At 44.6% G+C, this 18,796-nt stretch overlaps 2 protein-coding genes across 6 annotated transcripts in view; both read right to left on the reverse strand.

Moving 5' to 3' along the window:
• Positions 1-449: 449 nt before the first annotated feature.
• lrrc74b (leucine rich repeat containing 74B) lies at positions 450-10,490 on the reverse strand. The gene is made up of 11 exons (XM_035379872.1): positions 10,022-10,490; positions 9,017-9,200; positions 8,301-8,443; positions 6,835-6,967; positions 6,008-6,214; positions 4,588-4,697; positions 4,092-4,207; positions 3,311-3,389; positions 2,265-2,360; positions 2,011-2,127; positions 450-677 (listed from the first exon to the last, which is right to left on the reverse strand). The coding sequence occupies exons 1-11, from the start codon at positions 10,190-10,192 to the stop codon at positions 621-623; spliced, it is 1,413 nt and encodes a 470-aa protein (XP_035235763.1). The 5' UTR covers positions 10,193-10,490; the 3' UTR covers positions 450-620.
• Positions 10,491-16,151: 5,661 nt separating this feature from the next.
• Positions 16,152-18,796, reverse strand: part of nos1 (nitric oxide synthase 1 (neuronal)) — a 34,161-nt gene continuing 31,516 nt past the window's right edge. For 4 of the 5 annotated variants that reach the window (XM_035379525.1, XM_035379523.1, XM_035379527.1 and 1 more), the window contains 4 exons: positions 18,292-18,440; positions 17,998-18,192; positions 17,363-17,481; positions 16,152-16,956 (listed from right to left, as the gene is read on the reverse strand). In XM_035379525.1, coding sequence (XP_035235416.1) covers positions 16,941-16,956; positions 17,363-17,481; positions 17,998-18,192; positions 18,292-18,440 — 479 coding nt within the window. In that variant the 3' untranslated portion in view covers positions 16,152-16,940. Of the gene's footprint in view, positions 16,957-17,358; positions 17,482-17,997; positions 18,193-18,291; positions 18,441-18,796 lie in introns of those variants that run through there. The other variant, XM_035379528.1, reaches the window with a different exon arrangement.

Below are 18,796 nucleotides of genomic sequence, written 5' to 3' on the forward strand. Positions count from 1 at the left end.
TAACAGAAAATAATTATCATATCAAATATCTTACTGTTTGAACTCGTATCGCCTCCTCCAATATTTTTTGTTTTGATGTCCTAATTTGTTTGGCGTTGTAACCTACTTTTTCTCGACTCCTCTAGACGACTATTCCACGTAATAAAAAAATCTAAAAATCAGTTTTCAATCATTTTTATAGTTATATTTTTTTTTATTGGCGCCTATAACAACATTCTAAAACAAATTGTGCTTTGAAGTATATGAGAACCCATTCATTTAAGTATAGATGAGCAAATTTATCGCACTGTACTTGAATAATATCTCCCTGCGAGAAACCAACGTTAAGGGATGTTGATCTCTATATTTTGTTAGACAGTTTTCCTCTGGAGTTACAAAATGTTTGTTTGTTTGTAGAAATTGCTAATATCCAATATGATCTGTTAGACACAAACAACATCAGCTTGTTATACTTTTTAAATGAGCTTTTAATTAGCAGGAATAGCATGTTCCTCCAGGCTCTGAAGCAGCTACCTGCTGTTGTAAAAGTTAACAGATGCAAACAGAGTGGATCCAAAATCAACTGAAGTAGTACTCCTCGCCTTCGCTGGTTGCCAGTGTCAACTAAAGGAGGGGCCCTCTCACTGAGCTTCAGTCTTCTCGGTGGATTCTTCATTTTCCTGCATCTCTGAAGTATCCTAAGAAACAAGTACCCATGTTCATTAAATATCACTATACATTACACAATAATAAACAATATGTTATAAAGTAGACAGGCAGACAGATATAAAGACAGACAGATAGATAGATAGATAGATAGATAGATAGATAGATAGATAGAGAACATTCATTAAAAAATCTTTTTGGATACATTGTATTGATAACACCTGATAAAGCATGTACGTATGTATAAAAACAGGAGAATGAATACCAACTTTTATGTTTTTAGAAATAAACACACTGGAAGTGGTGAACTAGTTTGTGGTTCCCATGATTTTTTTTTTTTTTTTACAAAACTACAAATCCCACAGTGCACAGAACTTTTGTTTTTGTTTTTTTTAGACTCTCCAAGGCTACGCTTGTTTATATTCTCCAACTCAACCAGCAAAACCAGTTTGCCTTCATTTATAGTTTATTCAGTACTTACACAATTAATAAAACACGGAAGCCATTTCACTCAATCTTGTGTTGTTTAACACAACCTCAACCAGCCACTGTGTTTTATTATGTGTGTTTGCTTGAAGGATTGAGTGTCACGCATGATTATTTCTGTTTCACTTGGAAGCCACTTTGAATACAGACGCTTCTTCATCTACTGATTCACTTGAAGCATGTTTTTCTGTGTTTGATGAAAGATTCCATACTTGACCAAATGCACACCCTCCCTCTCTCCCTCTCTCTCTCTCTCTCTCTCTCTGATGACAGCCTTGAAGCTCAATGTGTTTTCCCCTTCCTCCAAAGTGCGAAATACTTCTATCTTCAGACCTCAAACACTTAAAAGTGTAGATGCTCCTTCAGTCTAGGGTCTGCTTTAAATGTCAGAGCAGCCCTTGAGGAGAGCAGGGAGACGGTGTGGGTGACCCTTATCAATCTGATTAAATATACCACTTCTCTAATTATGCTCTGGAGAGTCACGCAAACATGGCGCACATGCTGATCTTCTGGATTTTTTTTAAATTTCTTTCTGATGGGAATGCTAATGGCAAAGTGAAGGGGAACGGTGCAATAAAGCAGACGCCACCGAGGGCTCACGGCTTTATGAACGGTGGCTAAATGGAGGATTCATATTTTCTCATTTATAACTGGTTCCTCTCGGAATAACTACGGGTAGCCGTTAAAGCGGGTCTGCCGTCAAGTGTCAAATCCAAATCGGAATTAATTGAAGGGCTCAAAACGAACGACGAAAGTCCTCTGCTGGTGCAAAAGCTAGCGATAATAGGCCGCTGGGAGGCACAGCAGTGGGCCGCACGTTAAACCTCACCACATGAGTGACAGCATTCACTCACCGCAGCGCTTGCCAACAGCACTTACTTTCAACTTTGGCTTTTTGTTTTTGCCGAGGCAGCCCCCGTGCTTCACCCGCAGGTTGGGGAACGCCTCTCCGACCTCCTCGTACAGGTCGACGAACTCCTGGTTCACCGGGATGTCCTGAGAAACAAATTTAAAGAGGTGGGCCACGTGGACGTGCCGATCTGAGTACACACGCACCAAACGCGCGAGAGCAATAGGCCGCTACAGGCGGCACCCCAAGGGGGGTGGGGGGGGGGGGGGAGGCGGCGACTCACGGAAAAATCCAGAAACTCCACGGCGGACTCCGGGTTCTCCCGAATGGCTTTCAGCACTCCGAGGCAGCCAGTGGTCTGCATGGGGTTTCGAGCCATCTTGATCAGAAATCAGGAGACAAAAAAAACCAAATCAAATCAGAAGTCACCTCACCCCACAGTGGACAATTCCAGCTTTGGTTCCAGCCCTGGTTTTAAGCCTGTTTGAAGGTGGTTTCGGAGATGGCCGAGTTGGCGACAAGACGGTTGAGATAGCAACCATGCTGGCAAGACCTTGTCCAGCTGGTGGGCCAGTGTGGTACAAACAACAGACCATCAACAAATTCCAGATGGTATCCAGCTGGAGCAGAAGCTGGTTCTAGCTAGTAGATTCGATCTTAGGATGGTAGCTGGAATTTCCACCAGGGTCACAATAAATACTTCATTATAGTTTTCCCTTTACAATATATCGATAAAGAGAAACAATTCCCAAAACCTATATCCTTTTTTTGCTGTAACACAGCTCTATTTTTTCTCTTTTTTTACCATTGTTATTGCTTATGTTATGTTTTTCTTAGGAAGAGCTCAGTAAAAATAGAATGCTCAGGAACCCGCACTGGGTGAAATGCCTTGGTGTGCACATTAATGAAACACACCAAACAGGTGTTTCTGTTGTGACCGTATCTTGTCAACACTGCTGTAAGGTGCGTGCAAGCACCCAGTGTTTCCCCGCTAAATTAACTTAAACTTCCCTCCGGGTTCAGCCTTTGAGGAAAATAAAATATCCCGGATATGTACTGTTGAAACGTGGACGTAAATTAAAATTTCCATATATATTTTTTTCTGAACATTCTAATTCTGTAAGGAAATACGGGGGGAACTTGTTAAAATCTCAGACGGCTCCTCGCACACCTCAGCTGTGCGATTCCAAGTTGCTTCAGAAAATGTGCATGTACAGGAGTGATAAGTGTGCGGTACGGGGAGACACGGAGCGGCGTTGGGTTGTGCTGGGTCTCCGCTGTGCGGATATGAAATGTCTGTTTTTTTAACGGTTCCCTCTGTCGTCTTACGCCGAGCGTTCGGAGCGTCTTGTTCTGCTGGAGGCCGGCCGCGAAGCAGATCGCTCCGTCGGGGGGTATCCGATTGACGCTAGGAGAGGGAGAAACCGGTGTCAGATGTGACGGGAGGAACAGGGGGGGAAGCCAGTATATGGTGTTTCTTTTTTGAAATCAGCACCCGCGGCCTCAAGCCCTGCGCCCCCCATTTTCAACGTCTGCGGCGCATTCTTAGCATGCAGTCCTGCTGGCAGAAGATCCGATACTAGACCTGAATTTCCATCTATATTACCCTGACATGGTGAACTGAGCACCAGGGTAGCGGGTGGGGGTGGGAAGGGGGGGGGGGGGGGACATTTCCATTTCAGTCAATTCAAGGAATGATTTAAAATTAAATTCCCGTAGAATGTCATGGACATTTCTGATTCATGAATTGAATTTCAATACATTTTCTGACCTCAAAGAATTTAAAATGAATGCGACCCCAAACCCATATGCACTACAGCTGTTCCTGACAGTAGGGCAGCAATTGACCTATGACCTTTGCCGTTTTAAATTCAGACCCGCACTCCTCGACCAACAGGCTGGCATTTTCTGAGCATGCACAACAAGTATTAGGCTGACTGGCCCAGTAGTATGCGAGATTAGTTGCGGACAGATACACAAACACACGCAAGCACACGCACGCACACGCACGCACACACGCGACCAAACGCATAATCCCCTCCAGGCTCTCGCCTGGCAGAGAGAATAATAATTTAAAAAACGGATCTCAGCATCACGCTTTGCATTCTACCTCAGATTCAGCTCTTCGAGCACGTTGTTGACTTTGAGTGCCTCTCCCAGGGCTGCTGCCCCCTCCTTTCCCAGCCCATTGTAAGAGAGATCCACCTTGCGGAGGAAAATGTTTGCCTGACAACACGAGACAAAAATGCACACGCTATTCATCTTTGACACGAGACTCTTCAAGAAAGAACAACTGCTGGACTGTACAGTTTACTGACTGTTAAAAACTGTCTAAACGTTAACACCAGCTGTGTAATAATGCGTTTAAAATTGGTTTAAGGTATGGAAAAAAAAATACTGTTCTCAATCTGTGCAATTGGATCCGTCAAAAACCATGTAGGGGTGAGTTCACAATTAGTAATGTACTGTTGTAATGTTGTACTCAATTGTATATATTTCTTTGACATTTTAATTTTCTTTGACTTGCATTGCGGCACAAAGCTTTCGTAAGCGGGTTCACGATTCCCGCGTGTTAATTTCGCGACCGCGAGAACGGGCCGCGCTACCCCCAGGCCAGCCGCCAAGCAGCCGGCGCCTTTCCCGCGCATGCAGTTCCAGCTGAGGTTCAGGTCCCTCACTGCCGTGTTCTCGGCGATGGCGTTTCCCAGAAGCTCCCCTGTGGAAATCAGGAAAATAATGATAACCAGGCCAACGCGGCGCCGCGCTCTCTCCCCCAAACGCCTAATCTCGCGAAACCGCTGATATTTACCGCTGTGGCTAGATTCGAGAGCCCCTGATTCAATCATATACCTTTTACTTTTTCCAGTCGAAGCAATGATAGTAATAGGAAATCTAATAAGACATCGGCAGGACTGATTGGAATACTTCATCACAGGTCAACAGTGACAAATGACTGTCCACAAAGCGTGTATGTCTAAATGGGGGGGGGGGGGGGGGGGGGGGGCATTCTTCATTATGGGCGAATAAATAAGCTGTTTGAAGGCAATGTGACTATCAGTCACAAGCGTGATTGTCCTCTTCATTGAACGGGCAATCATCTCCCTTCACACTTATGAAAAGCATGGGGGAGTTGATTTCTTTATAGCTCCCTCCCCCCTCCCCCCCCTCCCCCCCAGTGAGGTGTTGAATATAGGAGCCAGTCTCTGTTCTCAGTTCTGCCCCCATCTGTAGACCACACATTTCTCAATACAGTGCTATCAGCACAGAATGTGGTGAGGGATTGTAATTTGTCATTTGCAATAGCGAACTTGGGGTGGGGGTGGGGGGGTGGGGGGGGAGGGGGGGGGCAACCTTCAATTTCTGGGTGTACCAATTAAAGACTGGCCATGCCTAGGACCTCCAGTATAACCACGTCCTACCGTCAGCGCTAGCACGTCAACCAAGAAACGCGGCGTGTCCTTTCCAACTTGATGGGTTCAAGTAGAAGTTTCAAACACACTCGAAACTGATCGAGAAACTGAAAGAACAGATTGCCTGACGCAAGTGCCTTGAAATGCACTTCTACCTGAGCAGTCACTCCGTTTCCACTCCAGTGACCCCAGCTTTTTGTGTTCCATATTGAAATATTAATAATAATAAAGCTGCTCATTGTGGCCTCTGGTTTGTTTGCACATTAAACCTTTATGCTTTCTTTTCTAAGGAAATATTAGTTTCATATTCACGGGCAAATATGTTTTCACTGTGCAAATAAACCTGTGATTATTCTTATGTGATTGCTTTGTGGGTTGCGGTCGTGGACCGGGGGTGGGGGGGGGGGGGGCAGGGGGGGCGGGGGGGCTATGACGTTTGAGGCATTTGGATGGCTCAGCGCCGTCTTGTTTGATAATCATTTTTATATATTTTTTTAAAATTAAAAACGCATGATGGGTCGTTTTCCTGCGCCCTGGCTGACGGACACGCAGTGGCTACGTGCTAAATTAGCGCCGGGGGGGGGGGGGGAGGGGATTGGGGGGGGCGGAGCCATACCTGCCACATCCCCCATCCTGTTATAGCTGAGGTCCAGAGCCTCCACCTTCTGATTGGCCAGGAGGGCGTCGGCCAGGTGCTTGGCGGCGTGGTCGTCGAAGTCGTTGCCCGAGAGGTTGACGCTGACCAGGGTGCTGTTCTCCACGAGCATCCTGGAGACGGCCTGCGCTCCGTCCAGCCCCAGCCTGTTCTCCGACAGGTCGATTTCTGCAAAGACGGCGCACACGGATTGGGCACCCTGCTCGGCTTCCCCCAGCATGCCTTGCGAAAGCCTCTGACGGATGCGTCCTCCTCCTCGCTAATGTCAGGAGGACACTGTCAGTGTGCGTGACACGAAAGCGATGCTGTAAATATTTTGACTGAGTGACGTGCTTGATTGGCAAGCGCTATACTTGGTTCATGTAACTGCGAGACAAAATTAACCGCAAAGGGAAACCAGACTTGTGAGTTTTCCGTTTTTTGTGAACACGTACTCACAAGCATTTTGTGTTTTTTTATTTTTGTCCATCCACGTCATCCTTATTCCTTTTTTAAAATAACTACTGTGTACTTGTTATTAAAATATTTTTTCAAATCCCAGGTTTTGGTTTTATACCAAGGCCCACACCCCCAACTCCCCCCCGCCCCCCACCCTCCCCAAACATCAGCCCAAACACATTCCCCCCTCTGTGCCTGTAGCCGAACGGCGGCCGACCTTCAGGGGAAGCGGCGGATCAAAGATAGATGACGACTGACACCGGACGAAACGTCACCGTAACGTGGGGGGGGGGGGGGGGTCGGGGACAGGTGGAGGCCGGGGGGGGAGAGCGGGCGACGGTAATAAGCACCTGTGATGAAACAGTTCTCCGTCAGCATCTCCGCCATGGCAGCCCCGCCCGGGCCCTCCATCCGATTGTCCCTGAGGTTCAGCTTCAGGATGGAGGTGTTGGTTACCAAGGGAACCGCCAGCGCTTTGGTGCCCTGCAGAGGAATTTTCACAGACAGAGACGCTGCGGCGCTTTCTCTCTCTCTCGTGTTGCCGACTGATAGGGAGGAAATGGGTTTTCAGCGCAACCGCCTCCCGGGCCGCGTTATTAAAATGGCGCCTCCCGCGTTTCGCCGCCTCGTCGTCTGAAAAGCCGCGCCCCCCCAACGGCACGGAAGTCACGGCTCTCGGCGGAACTTCAGACCGTCGCGACTGCGTTCGGTTGCACTGCGTGACCGGTTGCACTGCGTGACCTTTCGTTGGCTTACGGTAAAGGCGAACATGAAGTGCAACCCCACCAGAGCTACATGACTAACAGACCACAAAGTCCTAGCTAATAATATTTATTCCCAGAAAAGCTCACCATCCCATGAAGCACAAAGTATAAGTCCACTCATGCCGGCCTAGAAACATGAAACGAATCACATGCATATGTAGCTGACGTCCGTGCGAAACCCTGAAACACGCTATTACAATCCAAAGATGATAATAAAATGAGAAGAAGGTGGGCGTGCGAATGGGAAGTAAGCCGAGCTGCACACCGAGGAGGCGGGGAGTGAAAATGGCCAGCGGTTCTGCCGCTCTGACCTCTGCGGAGAGTTCATTCGACTCGCTGTGAGGCCAGCGAAGGCCGATCAGCCAGGGGAGAGTAATCATTAGCACACTAAGGAGAGCAATACCCCGTCAGAATGAACTCTTCCCTCTTCCCTGGCAACGCTACGGCAAATTATGCTTTGCCCCGCAAGACTCCTGGCAACAATTAAACAAAACAATAAATTAAATTATATAACAGTTTGTTCCGGTCAAAATAATTAGATTGGACGAGAGGCATTCCATGAGTGCTGATATACAGTACAGCAGCATCGGAACTTTTTTACCGTAACATATCACTTTGGTCTTGTTAACAGACTGTACTAATTGATATATCATCGAGCATAAAAAAACTATTTTTAAATGGAAACCTGAAGGAACTGTATTTGTTGGGAGCTAGCCAAATACACAAGTAAATCATAATCTGTTCTCTCAGGCATAACTTGACAGGCGGCTAGTGGAACTGTTGTATGAAAGCAGAAACACACTCGAGGTTGTGCTGCATATCGACACAATTGCGATTATCTTCAGCAATCGGCCTGTGGCGTTGTGCCTACAACCGAAGCACAGTCGCGCCGATACACAGTATTACAGCACGACTGTGATTGTCTTCGACGCTCTGCCTGTGCTGTTCTCCCTACAGCCGAAGCACAGTCGCGATGATATACAGTATTACAGCACGACCGCAGGCGTGATTCTGCTTAACTAATCCATGACAGGAGGCGGGAAGGAGCGTACCTGGGGCCCCAGTCCATGGTGCATCATGCTCAGCTCGCTGGCGTGCATGTTTCTCAGGAAGTAGGACACAGGGACCACCCCAAAGACCTTGCAGGCCGCCCTGTAGCAGGTCTCTCCCGTGGGGTCATAGGGCACCTTCTCATCTTCAACGGAACAATGAAAGCAAGAGAATTTCTTATTTGATTGCTACGATGCCTTCCCCCCACGCCCCCCCCCCCCCCCCCCCCCCCCATGTGCCTGGTACGGCTACACTGCTGTCACTGAACGCGTCCCTGAAACAGACTGATCTAAAACGGAATACATGTACACCCCCCCCCCCCCCCCCCAACCCCCACCCGCCCCCTCTTGTTGGCTATTGAGCTTCGCTTTAACAGATGGTCATTACTGGTGGAGAAAGTAACCTTTAATCGAGAGTGCAAGTGGGACTTGTGTGTTGGCGTCTGCGTGGGAGTTGCTGCATCGTCAACAAAACCAAGAGAAAGAAAAGGAGGAGGGGGGGGGGAATAATAATAATGATAATGATGATGATGATGATGAAGCTGCCCAGAACTGAGATTGTTCAAGTCAGAAGTATGACTCATATCTGTCGGTGATTCTATTCTGCTGAGAACTGGTAATCCACACCGTCTGTGCCCCCTTGATTTCTAGCACCTTCCAGCACACGTGTGATTCACCCGCTGCGTTTAATAAGAGCGCTTTTTGTATGGTCTCTCCACCTTCCATCTCCAAGTCTGTGTCATAGTCCTGGTCCTCGGCCGCCTGCATGGCCCCCCCCTCCGCGTCCTCGCCGGGGTCCTCACGCCGCTGACCCTCGTCTTCCTCACCCCCGCAGTCTGTCATCTCCTCTCCTGAGGGCCCGCCTTGTGACGGATGAGCTTCCGTGTCCAGTCTTGTCACCGTCTACAAGAAGAAAAGAGCGATTGATTGGCTGGTGGTCTGACTGATTTATTGACTGATTGTTTGATTGAATGATAATTAAATTGATTCCCTCTATTTAATGCTTAAGATAATTCATATTTCTCTTGTGGTCCTTCTGGTGGCAGGCACAAATAAAAATATATTATTTTATAATATTTAAGCATTTAAGATCATAAAGCAGGGCTCAACAGTGCTCCAACTTTAGGAGCATTTGCCCCTGAGAATTGATGTGTGCCAGATTGAACTGGAAAAATAATTTAGGAGCACATCTACAAATTGGGATGTATTAGTGTGCTCCAGAATTTTTCAACTTACGAGCACATCTGCTCCTTGGAAATAAAGTTAGCATAGAGTCCTGTAAAGGATATCACAGACTGCTGAGAGTAAGCATGAAATAAAGGAAATACATTAAAAAAAACAAAAATCAGAACTTCGCCCTATCTCTCCTGGATTCATGTTGAATGAAAGTTGCTTGACTCTCAATCAAATGTTTCCTAAGATTGACAACTATTCACAAAGGAGTGCTATCTGTTACCATTGAAAATCTTTGAGCTAGAATCAAGTAGAAAGATAAGCAAAAAAAGCATCTGCACTGGATCATTTTCAAAGTTAGCCATCTGTAATCAGCCATCTGGAAAAGCACTTCATCTGGTCCAAGGTAGGGTTTGAAAGAAATAACACTGGTAGGTTTGTTTTGAGATGAATAACACAGTGGTAAATTAAAAAAAGAAAAAAAAGAAAAATCATAATGCAGTTCTGTCATCAACTGACAGGTGAGATGACGGCAACACACATCCACCCACCTGGCTGTCAACACTGCCCCTGCTGTAGAGCTTTCTGGGCCTGCTTGGTGGTCTGCTTCCAATCCCTCCGAGCTGCTCACTCTCACCAAGCAGCTCACCCTCCATCTCAGCCACATTATCTTCCAGAACAGAGGGCAACAGAGATTCCTTTGCCAGCTTTTTGACAACCATAGCTTCAGTCAAACAGACCCCTACACTAAATAAAATCAATTTTTTTTAAATCCCTCACATCGGCTAGCTATTTTATTTATTTATTTATTTATTTTTAACCTCCCAGATGTTACTTAGTTGTTTGGTTTGCGTCTACGAAAAGACAGGACTCATGACGGCAATTGTATTTTGGCTAGTAAATCAGTGCCGTGGCTTACATTCCTGTCCCGATTTAATGTTCTCCATGGGAGGGAACCGCTGTAAGTAGATGACTGACGTGCAGTTACACTAATTGTAAAGCAGAAAGGTTTACAGTGAAAAACACATCCTCCAATCCACCTAAAGCATGTTACAATAGGGGAGTTTACTTCTGGACTGTTTTATCTTTGTTGTCATGTTTCCATGGTGCCGTAGAACCTCCAATCGTTCTTCAGCGCTTCTATTCGCACATCGAACGTCGGGGAAACAAAGAGAAGGATTCTATTTGCACCGAGAAGAGAATAACACATATAAACGCATCTTTATACAGAACTAATGGCAACGTGAAACGGCCAATTCCACGTTTAAATGCGTAAATCTGAAGACGTTAAAGCATCAAAGTTGTTTCGTTGTTAAGCGAACAATTTTATTGAAAAATTGATAAATTTGCAAGTTACTTTGTTACCTTGACTAGTTGGCATTGTTTTCGAGAAAACATTACCATTAGACAAAGTATTTGCAACATATTTGGTTAGTTGGCAGTATTACAACTGGAAAGCTACTGATACTGAGTTGATCTCGCTATCTCAGTTTCCCGCAGTCGTTTATACCCTGTACCACTGAGCAACATTTATAATTTTACTGTTTTGCTGATGTCTTTTCAGGTATTAAGCCTATTGTATTTCCATCAAAGAGTTGAAGTGTTACATTCTGTCATGCATGATATAATGGTTTAATTAGGAACGAGTTATTTAACTAGAAACTACTTTCAAATGCATAATTGATGTCATGTTGCTGTAAGATTTACAGTACATTTGTTTGTTTCCTTGATAACAAACAGATCATTTAACATTAGCTATATATTTAACTACTTTAATTTAATTAGTTAGGAGTGCTCATCCCCCAAATCACTGCCTTCAACTATATTAGAGCAAGTGTATACTAACAGAAAACAAGAGCGAGACAGCTTATTCAAAATGCAAATCAAAAATAGGCCTACATGCTAAATATCCAAGTCTGTAGAAGAAAATGATAACTTCATAAAAGAAAACTAACACATTTTTGGGGCGTACTTCACATGTAGATTAATTTTACTTAATGACAGATAATTACATTTGTTTATTGATGAATCTAAATTACGCTTTCCAAATACACGGCTGGTGAACTAAATTTAGATATCGGGTTGAATTGAGATGAATGAACATATATTTGAATTGCAAGGTACATCTGCAGTATTTACAGAAGTGGGTGCCCTGAGTAATTAAAATTACGTTTAAAAAAAAAAAAAAAACTTTAATCTGATAATGAGCAGGAACCTGTTTTCTATAATCAGTACGGTTTCTGCTGTTTTTATCACCTATCAGTAAATGATTTGGAAGTCTATTATCATCCCGTTATGCTTCGCCCACCAGCCACCACTGATTTACCTTAGACGCGTTTCATTTACGAAGCATTTTTATCAAGCATCAGAATAACAATGAAGTGAGCACGGCTTGAGATCTCCTCACGATGTGTCATACCGCACAGGGACCCATTCCTAAGGGCATTCGGAGGGCACGGAGCACGTGGGTGTCATTTCAAAGGCATGGGGGAAGTATGACGCGTATGATCAACGTTGAAATAGTTTGAAAATGTGAAATGAGTTCATGCATACCTGCCGAGCTCGTGAGGGACGGACTGCACGATAAAATGCCTTCTTTCGTGAACTGTGCAAAGATAAAGTGCTAAAAAGTCAAATAGTTCCTTTTGTACTGACCAAATTCACATAAACAGATTGGAATAGGCTGTAAGATATTGTCAAGCCCCTTCCCCTTTAATATATGACGAAACATTTTCCAGGTCTCTCAGAGGTATTGCGAATATAATGCCATATCCAACGACACCCGAACGCTCGGTTCACCTGGTTAGGGAACTGCACAGATGAAAGTTTTGATTCCCAGCTGGGTGTTGACACTGTACCCTTGAGCAAAGTAATCAGCCCGGAAGTGCTTCAGTAACCATCCAGCTGCACAGATGGATTATATGCAAAGGAATGCAGGTTGCTCCAGGTAGAAGCATCTGCTCAATGAATAAATGTAGTCTAACGGAACAACAAAATAAAATGCGCATCTAATAAGTGCATATATTCCTTTTCATACTTCCGGTTCTCAGCTCAACTCGACGGTATTCCAGCTATGTCTCCATAGCCTCTTGGGTGGTGTTCCAGAGAGCCGTCCCAGTCGTGCTCTGACGTTTTTAATATACTGTTTGTTTGCTCTTAGAGGGAAATGATGGACCCACTAACTTGTTTTGTAAAGTAAACTTCCAGTGTGAAAGCATGTGCTGGTGTAAATGCTCTGCCTAATAATAAGACCACAAGCAACTGCCTCAGATGTTGAACTACTGTAGGGCTAAATGCAAAGGCTGGATTGCCAGACAAGCTACACGACCACAGTAGGTGCCAGCAACTGGCTAGTCAACTACAATAGCCCACTAATGGATTTCACATAGAAAATTACATGAAATACAGGTCTGCTTACTGTGATATGAGATTTATCAAAACATTTCTGGTAAAAAGACAAATATTTAAGCTTGCTAGTCATTAGAGGTGGCACACTGCCTATGGCCAGCTTCTTAGTGTGTAGCCTACAATTACCTATAATAATTGCATCAAACCACATTTGCTACAGTATTAGCATTGCCAACAATCATATTAGCTGTGAATACCTTTCAGTACAAAATAGCTTTTCTCATATGGGACGCCCGTTGTCCAACATTTCTCCATGCCTTACAAATTATACCTGCCATCAATGAATTACTATGAATCACACACTGGGCAAAACTGATAAAGTCCTCTATGTGGTTGCCAGTACTGCAAATGACTCCCCTCGTGACCGGTATTCATGAAAGGAAACATTGGCAACCCTGTGCAGTATTTATAATCACAGTTGTATTTGGGGAGTAGCTTTTGAGTTTTGTGCCTTTTGTATCTTGCTCTTATGGCCTGGTGACATTCTGTTGTGTGTCAGAGTGCAAAAACAGGAGGCACCAAGGACCGGATTACCTGTAGTACCATTATTAAAACCAGAATTACAAAAGCATGCTGGGATATCTGACGCATAGTAAATTTGTCCTCTCTATGTTCCACTTTAACATTCCCAAGCTCTTCCACATTCTCTGGACAACCCTCTCTGTAAGAATCGCTACGGTTACGAAGCTGGACCATAGATATACTTCCACACTCTTCCTATTTCAAAGCATCACAGACTCTGACCAAAATGAATCCACACAGTACAGTTCCTGACATAGAAATGTTTTTTTTTTTTATTAAGTCAATGCAAAGTCTTTGCAGTATGCAATAAATGGTAAACGTTCAAGGTTGATAAATTCCACAATATAAGGAGCACAGCGGAGGCTGTTTGGATCAGATTTTAAACAGCTGTGAAATAAACACTAATATCCTTTAAGCACATTACCGTCCAATCTGAGAGGGCGAATGCAGTTGTGATAGTCATATTGATACAGTGCTGGAAAATATACATAGCTTCTTTTAAACACCACAGCATACATCATGCAGTCAGATTTCTGTTGTAGTTTCCAATATTTAAAAGATATGAAATACACTGTAGTTTTTTCTATTTTTTTTTCCCACGCAGAAAAGACAAATAATAGCCATTTATAACCAAAATACATTCTTAAAAAAGATCTCATATAGATTAGTTTTACTTAGTTTCTTTGCCTTTGTAAATATTTTTTGCACATTTTACATCACAGAGTTTAAACGGTTCTCATTCCATTCAAAATAAACAAACGTAAAGAAATTTTCAGTAAGAACTGCATACAATTAACAAACTTGGCTGTTCCCTCACCAAAAAAAAAGTTTTCAATTAAAAATCTAATTTATGTATGCCAGTAGCACAGAAATTCATAAAGCTTCTTAAAATTCATTTAGTTTCTGTCATGCCAGAGGCAAATTTTTTTCCCTCACAAATAAAGTACAAGTTAAGGACATAGATGAGGCAAATAATAAACAAGAAAAACTGATCAGCTGTACTGTAGCTGGTTAATTACAATAAACCTTTGAACCATAGGTCAAACCACATGAACATTGCACTGGGTTGACTCATCAAAGCCCTGTAAAAAGGCAGAGATTTAAAAAGATACATCACCAAAAATAAAATAAAAAAAATAAAAAAATAAAAGTTAAATTACAAGAGACACTCTGCATGCATTGATGTTTGCAATTTCAATAAAAGGAGATGAAGACAGTCTTTATTATACTGGCTACTCTTTACGAGAAGGTCTGAAAGCCAAGCAGGAGCAGTTATTATTATTAGTATTATTATAATTTTTTTTTTTTTTTGTTCATTGGGGAAGGAGTATTTGGCTGTTAAGCTGTTATGTTTGCAGGAGGGGTAGCATTCCAAGCTTGTGCATAATCGCAGAGAGAAACCACAAACGGTACTGGCAACTCACATCGCAGCCTCGACTCACAAGAACATTAAACATGTCAAGGGACAGCTTCACAAGGGCTGAAAAAACAAGCCTGTATGTGTGATTATTATCATTTTTTTTTCTTCAAAGAGAGGTAATTGAATGGTTAGTAAGTGGATATGCACTGCGTAAATATGTTTTCAGACGTAAGGCAGGTACGGACTGGGGGGGGGGGGGGGGGGGGGGGGGGGGTTGTACAGGATCATCTATCTACGAGAGGCGGGAAAGGCCATGCGAGTACCATGGCAACCACACGCATGAGGTTCACAAGCCATCGCAAGAGAGCCTGATCCACTCAGGAGAACTATGGCAGTTACACGCATGGGGAGACGGCCCCCGAGGTGGGGGGGGTGGGCGGTGGGGGTGGGGGGGGTGGGGGGGGGGGGACCAGACTACTCTACTGTAAGGCAACAGTCAGTCCTCGGTACATTCCCGACACAAAGAATCTCATCCCGTCTTGAAAAACCAAAGATGCAAGGGTGGCCGCACAGAGGATTAGGTGGACAGATGACACACGTTAGGGATTCGGGACAGAGGCACAAGAGTTTGGGGGTTCACGGGAGTGAAAAGGGGGGGCGTTCACTTCTTAAGGCCATGGCTGCTTGTTTACTGGCCCTTAAATCTTCCTTTGTGGTGTCTTCGTTAAAATCTTTCCCCCGCTCCTCTCTCCGCTTCCGTTGACAAGGAGGAGGAGTGACAGGCTGTTCTGCCAATCAAATAGCGCTGGACCCTCCCCCTCATAAATAAAGTCGGAAGCAAAGAGATACTGCGAGGTGTCTGTGCAAAGTCCATCACCTGGCTGCAGGTCAACCACGGATTAAAGCAAAATAAACGAGAAAAAGCATCAAATGCTTATCTCTTCTTTAAACGCCATCGCTGTCCTCTCCAGCAAATATCCCAGAAAACCCGACTCATTTCGAGATCAAAGTGTAGCTCGGCCGTTGGTTAATCAGCAGCATCGCACTGTGCGAATCCTTGTTACTCCTCGCCGCAAACACATTAGGAAGGCTGTTAATCAAGCCTTTTGATTCCTAATTTCCTGAACAACAACGCGAAACACGTGCGAGGAACAAAGACCTCCCCACAACTCCAGTGAATAAAAGCCATGTTGATGACAACAGCACAGTACAGTACGGTAATTTAGCCTTTCCCTCTGCCGGAAAAGGACGGTAGCTTCTGGCAGGCGTCGTTCCGCAACCACAGCCGTGACACGACACTGGATTCAAGGAATAAAAGCTATTTTATAATCTGACAGCAGCACAGACATGCAGGTCAAAAAAAACGGACAAAAGCACAGACGGATTTTGACAGGCCGTCAGCTTGCTACTGGATATTTGTTGCCCTTCTGAATAACAGAATGGACCCAAAAGGAAATATTCCATAGTCTCATTCATAGAAATTTGAGACTTTACATACACGATGTATTAAGCATGTAGAGTATTTAATTAGTTTATTTCCATCTTCATCGTTTTGCTAGACATGCGGTAGTATTAGAACTGAATACTGCCATCAAGGTATAATCAAAATGCATCAAAACTGAAGTAGCACTCGGCTAACCAGTTCCGTCCTCATTGGAACACCAACACATCAGGCGAAATGCCTCCTGAATGAAGACCGATGCTCGTTTGTATCCTCAAACATCCTCGTTTGAACTATTTCCCATCATGCATACTTTCCATGTCTCCCTAGCAGCCCTAAATACTGCACTTTAGGAAAAGGCATCGACTCTCATGTTATATAGTTAACATTGAATATATCAAGAATATTACTGTCTTGCTCATGCATTGACACTGAGATAAAGTCATATAGGTCGGCCACACATCGCTTCATAAATCATTCAAAGCAGATCCATTTGAAAAATAAAACGTTCATTTTGGAAAATCTCAAAAAAATTCAAATAAAGATTTTACCACAGACTAAGTGCACAACCTGACCATTAACAAAGCATAAATTGGTAGAAAATAATTGCAGGTAATTCTTCTTTTTTTTTTACAGTATAAAACTTGGCACAGTATCCTTGTCTAGCTCCGGTAATACTTGGCTCCCAAGAGTTCACCTGTGGTCCCTTCCGGAAAGAGTGCGGACGTCCAGCACGGTCCTAAGAGCAGAACACCCTGGAAGACACAAATTTAGGATTCAAGTTTGTCCTCATCCTCCGCACACATTCTCGTTGAGTGAAGTACAACTCAGGACTAAGGCCGTGAGTGTCTTTGGAGGACTCAGTTGCCGTGTTTACTCCCAGCACAAGTGCATTTATGGGGCCTTTTCCTGAAGTGCACAAGAGCGAATATGGGGGGAGGAAAAGGATCCATTTGCAAAGGCTGCAATCCAGTTAGACGGGAGCCTTTTAAACTGTGGTTACTATGGTTACCATTATGATTTTTTTCGTATTGTTCCAGAGGCTGATATCTTCCGATAACCCACCGCTTGCAGGCCCCTCCTACATTAAGTCATGTAACAAACAGGGATTATTTCAGGACATAGAGATGTTAGTCCCGAGGTAAGCTGGGAGAGACTTACTCATCAGAATCCTTTTTGCTCTCCTCGATGAAAGCAATGGACTCGGACCGCAGCCTGTTGGTGACCTCGTATGTGCGTAGCGTAACACCGAAGATGTCCTCGTGATACCGGTTTTCATCCTGGAAGGAAGAGCGAGAAGAAAAACACCACAAAACCTCCAGTGAGCATTCAGAGACAAAAATGTTTATTTTTAATTTAACAAAAATATTTGTGATCTTACTCCTTGAAGGGTTAATTTGGGTTTTTTGATGTTATCTTTGTCACCCCTGTCAACTGGGAGAGCAGAGAAGCACACGCCATCCTCCAAAACACCTGCTGTTTCTTTTCACTATTCAGTCTTCCAGTCATGCTCACAGACTAGAGCATCTGACTGACCAGAGGGGGCGCTAGAGAGCAACAAGGCATGGAAGTCCCACTTGCTGAAATCCCTGGGCGATGCCTCTGGGCGATGTCCTGCCACAGCCTGGACATGATACCTTACCTCACCTTTGGGGGTCGTCCATACACTAGAACAGTGCCTTCACAAGATGAACCAACCAGCAGTCTAGAAGAACCAACATGTTCCTCACAGCTGCGTTGCTCCAGCTCGTGCGTAACGACGGTTTGAGAAAGCGACCGCGGCCGCCGCGACGTACCCGCAGCTTGCTGATGAAGAAGCCGGCGTCCTCCAGCGACATGTTGCCCTGCAGCTTGACGACCTGCTGGATGGTCTTCAGGACGTCGCCAGCCATGGTCACGTCGCCGCACACGTAGATGTGGCCGCCGCGCTCCTTCAGGCAGCCGTACACCGTCTCCGACAGCTGCTCCCGGAGCACGTCCTGCACGTATTTCTGAGGGAGCGCGAGAGAGAAAAGGGCGAGCGGTTACGTTCGCGGCTACCTTTTCCGACGGTGTCTTGGGGCAGCTTCTGCTGACGGACTGAAGCAGACCTTTGGTTTTCCGGGCTCTCGTGAGTACGCCGTGTACAGTTCCTCAAACACCCCTTGGTTTTTAGCCTGGATCGTCTCCTCCTTGTAGATGTGGTCTATCTGGGACTGCCGACACCCAAACACCAGAATCATCGGGCAGGATTCAATTCCTATTATGGGACAAGAAACGTACGTCAGGGTGATGTCAACACTCTCAACCAGACAATTAGATTAGATAATACTGTCTTCTCTTCTGTTTTATAAAAACATGTTTAATCAGATAGAGCAGCACAGGTGATACAAATACTAAAATTGTTACAACACAGATGTTCAGCAAATTACACAAGCTGCATACACCACATCACCACACACCCCCACACATACACACACACACGCACACACACAGAGCACAAATGGCTAGAGTTAAATCAGCACATAACACATTGTATGCACCACATGAGCTCGGTCAGAGTTAAAAGTACTCAGGAGTACAGAGATGAGTCACACACTGAATATTTTGCTCTAC

Source organism: Anguilla anguilla, chromosome 10, assembly GCF_013347855.1.
Source record: "Anguilla anguilla isolate fAngAng1 chromosome 10, fAngAng1.pri, whole genome shotgun sequence".
Classification (NCBI taxonomy): Eukaryota; Metazoa; Chordata; class Actinopteri; order Anguilliformes; family Anguillidae; genus Anguilla; species Anguilla anguilla.

What these genes read in the sequence shown, in the direction of transcription:
- lrrc74b (XM_035379872.1), bottom strand. Translation starts at nt 10,192, where the DNA reads ATGGTTGTCAAAAAGCTGGCAAAGGAATCTCTGTTGCCCTCTGTTCTG. An exon ending in CTCGAAGAGCTGAATCTGAG is followed by an intron (nt 3,390 to 4,091) that starts GTAGAATGCAAA and finishes TCCCTCTCCTAG; the next exon opens with CGTCAATCGGATACCCCCCG. An exon ending in AGACGCTCCGAACGCTCGGC is followed by an intron (nt 2,361 to 3,310) that starts GTAAGACGACAG and finishes TTTCTGATCAAG; the next exon opens with ATGGCTCGAAACCCCATGCA.